We start from the raw sequence: 2,910 nt of genomic DNA on the forward strand, positions 1-2,910 counted from the left end.
TCACCAGTCCTCAGTCAAATCCTCCAACCCATGCTAGCATGGAAAGCGGACGTTAAACGATGATGATGATGATGATGATGATGATGATGATATATATATATATATATATATATATATATATATATATATACAAGCAAATGCACCTCTCCTTTGGACAGTCTAAGTTGCTTTGGTGGTATCTTTTTCACCAAATAATCAAACTACTTAGAAGGTTTATGAGTAGCACTGCAATCTATGTTTCCAATCAACCTAGGAATGGAAAATGAAATCGAAGGCTGGTTATTGTGGAGGTCATTACACTTTAACAATCATAGAACATATAAGTTTGCAAGTAATGCAAAGTAGAGCTACTGAAGTGTTTTGGGGGTAGATTACGGATAATGACTACAAAACATAGTTATTTTACATGAAAGTGAAATTTCTTGTCAGAAACAGCCACATAGATGGTGTAAGGAAATTGAAGGAAGATGTTGAAACTTCCCCTCTGTGAGTTTATTTTTTTCAACAGCAAAGGGAGCTATTTTTTCAGAAAGATAAGCTAACAAAAGCCCCTTTATTCTGTCTTCCCACATAGCCTACGTATAAAGTAACAGTGAATGCTGCATAAAGTTAAACTGGTATGGAGCTTTCTGAAAGATAAGTATAGCTTTTGCTAGTGTAAGGAAAACTCTTATTTAAAGGTTGATTCTTTGGGACGAATCATGTGTTATTGTTTTAAAAAAAGGTTGAACGACAATGCTAAAATGTATTTGAAACAATGGACTACAGTCAAACTATCATAATGGATGGGTAAATAAGCATCTTTAAAGGGAAACAACGCATTGGTAGGTAAACAAAGGTATCAACAAATAGAAAAGAGGGAAGGGAACATCACCTTTCAAGTAATTCAGAGTAGGTAAAGGTAAGCTTGCCAAAATTTAATGCAAGTTAAATATGGAAATTAAGATTGTCTGGTGTTGGATATTCATCGTGTAGAGTGTTTCTAGTCAATTTAATCATCGTGGCGGGCAGACAGTCGAAATAAATAAATAGATAAAATCGTTTCAGTTTTATAAAAAGATTAAAAAAGTTTGGAAGACCTTACATACAAAAAAAAGCTATGTCCATTTAGGTCTATTTACATGGGAGCTCTGGGCCAAATGTTTAGTGCATGACTATTCTTGGGACATAAGTAATGTGTGTGTAAAATTTGGTGAAAATCAGTTGAGAATTGTGGAAATGTATGCGCTAATCATTATACACACACACACATACTGTGATTTATATACACTATATATATATATATATATATATATATACTAACATATATCAAAAAGAAGAGTATTTAGTCATATAACACTGCTTCAGAAAACCTGTTCAACTCATGACAGTATGGAAGAGCAGATATAAAACAACGATGATGACGATATATATATATGTGTGTGTGTTTGTGTATTCATGTCTTTGTATATATGTAAGTATGACCTGGATTGAAGACTACCCACCACATTGCATATGTGTTCTATTTCTTTCAAATTGTTCTATATTTAAGAGGTGAGGAATTATGTACATTATTTACATTTGATGGATATTCGTCCTCATCTTTGTTGTTAACACAGCGTTTCAGCTGATAAACCCTCCAGCCTTCATCAGGTATCTTGGGGAAATTTCGAACCTGGGTTCTCATTCCTAAGGTATTTTTTGATGTTGTTGTTATTATTATTATTCAAGTCACTGCCTGGAATCGAACTCGAGCATATGGCGTAGTGTTTAAGAGTGTGGGCTACTAACTCCAAGATTCCGAGTTCGATTCCAGGCAGTGACCTGAATAATAATAATAATAATAATAATAATAATAATAATAATAATAGCAACAACAACAACATCGAAAAATACTTTAGGAATGAGAACCCAGGTTCGAAATTTCTTCAAGACACCTGATGAAGGCTGGAGTGTAAGATGAGGACGAATATCTGTCAATTGTAAATAATGTTCTTTCGAATTGTTTTGTTTTTTATACCAGTGTTTTCTTACAGCTTCTCTCTACTTCTCTCTTCCTTTCTCTCTCTCTCTCACACACACACACACATGCTCTTATACATATCTTCCTTTGTAAATTGTCTAAACCAAATCATCATATCCCATCCATTTATTTGCAGTTCATCAAGAAAAAAGCTGCTGAGTGGCAGGTGAACCTTGAAATTGTTGCCCAACTTCGTTTCAACATTGAAAACACATTCAAATGCCATAAAAAGAAATCTGTTGATATTGATGTGGATTTCCTTAGACTGTCATTTCAATCAAACTCTCAGACTTGATCTAATAAATAACCTTTTGCTCTAATAACATTTTTATCTGTTGTTGTTCTATGTAGGTGTGGTGGTTAAGAAGCTTGCTTCTAAACCATGTGGTCTTGGGTTCAGTCCCACTGTATAGCACCTTGGGCAAGTGTTTTCTACTATAGCACTGGGCTGACCAATGCCTTGTTAATGGATACTGAAAGAAGCTTTTTGTATATGTTTGTGTGTATACACCTTGTCTTGATATCTCCTGATGATTGTAAAGGAGCATGTTGTTTGTTTCCAGTCTTCTATGAACAATATGCCTGGCCATGAGGAAATATTACCTTACTTGGAAACTGGTGAGGATTGGTAATAAAAAGAAATCTGTTGATATTGATGTTGATTTCCTTAGACTGTCATTTCAATCAAACTCTCAGACTTGATCTAATAAATAACCTTTTCCTCTAATAACATTTTTATCTGTTGTTGTTCTATGTGATAACATTTAATGGATCTCTTCAGTTTGGCTCATAGATTTTTAGATTTATTTTTTTTAACTGAACAGTTTGAAACTTCATATACATTTGTAATTTCTCACACTGGACACAGTTTACTTTCAACATTTTTAACAAAATTTCATATTTTAGAA

The 2,910-nt window shown here is 33.6% G+C and overlaps 1 protein-coding gene across 4 annotated transcripts in view; it reads left to right on the forward strand.

Annotated features, from left to right (window-relative positions):
* LOC106870856 (rRNA N6-adenosine-methyltransferase METTL5) overlaps window positions 1-2,325 on the forward strand; it is a 21,723-nt gene extending 19,398 nt beyond the window's left edge. For all 4 annotated transcript variants that reach the window (XM_014917091.2, XM_014917089.2, XM_014917088.2 and 1 more), the window contains one exon: window positions 2,139-2,325. In XM_014917091.2, the coding sequence (XP_014772577.1) occupies window positions 2,139-2,297 (159 nt within the window). In that variant the 3' untranslated portion in view covers window positions 2,298-2,325. The remainder of the gene's footprint in view (window positions 1-2,138) is intronic.
* Window positions 2,326-2,910: the final 585 nt, after the last annotated feature.

This window comes from Octopus bimaculoides, chromosome 1, assembly GCF_001194135.2.
Source record: "Octopus bimaculoides isolate UCB-OBI-ISO-001 chromosome 1, ASM119413v2, whole genome shotgun sequence".
NCBI lineage: Eukaryota > Metazoa > Mollusca > Cephalopoda > Octopoda > Octopodidae > Octopus > Octopus bimaculoides.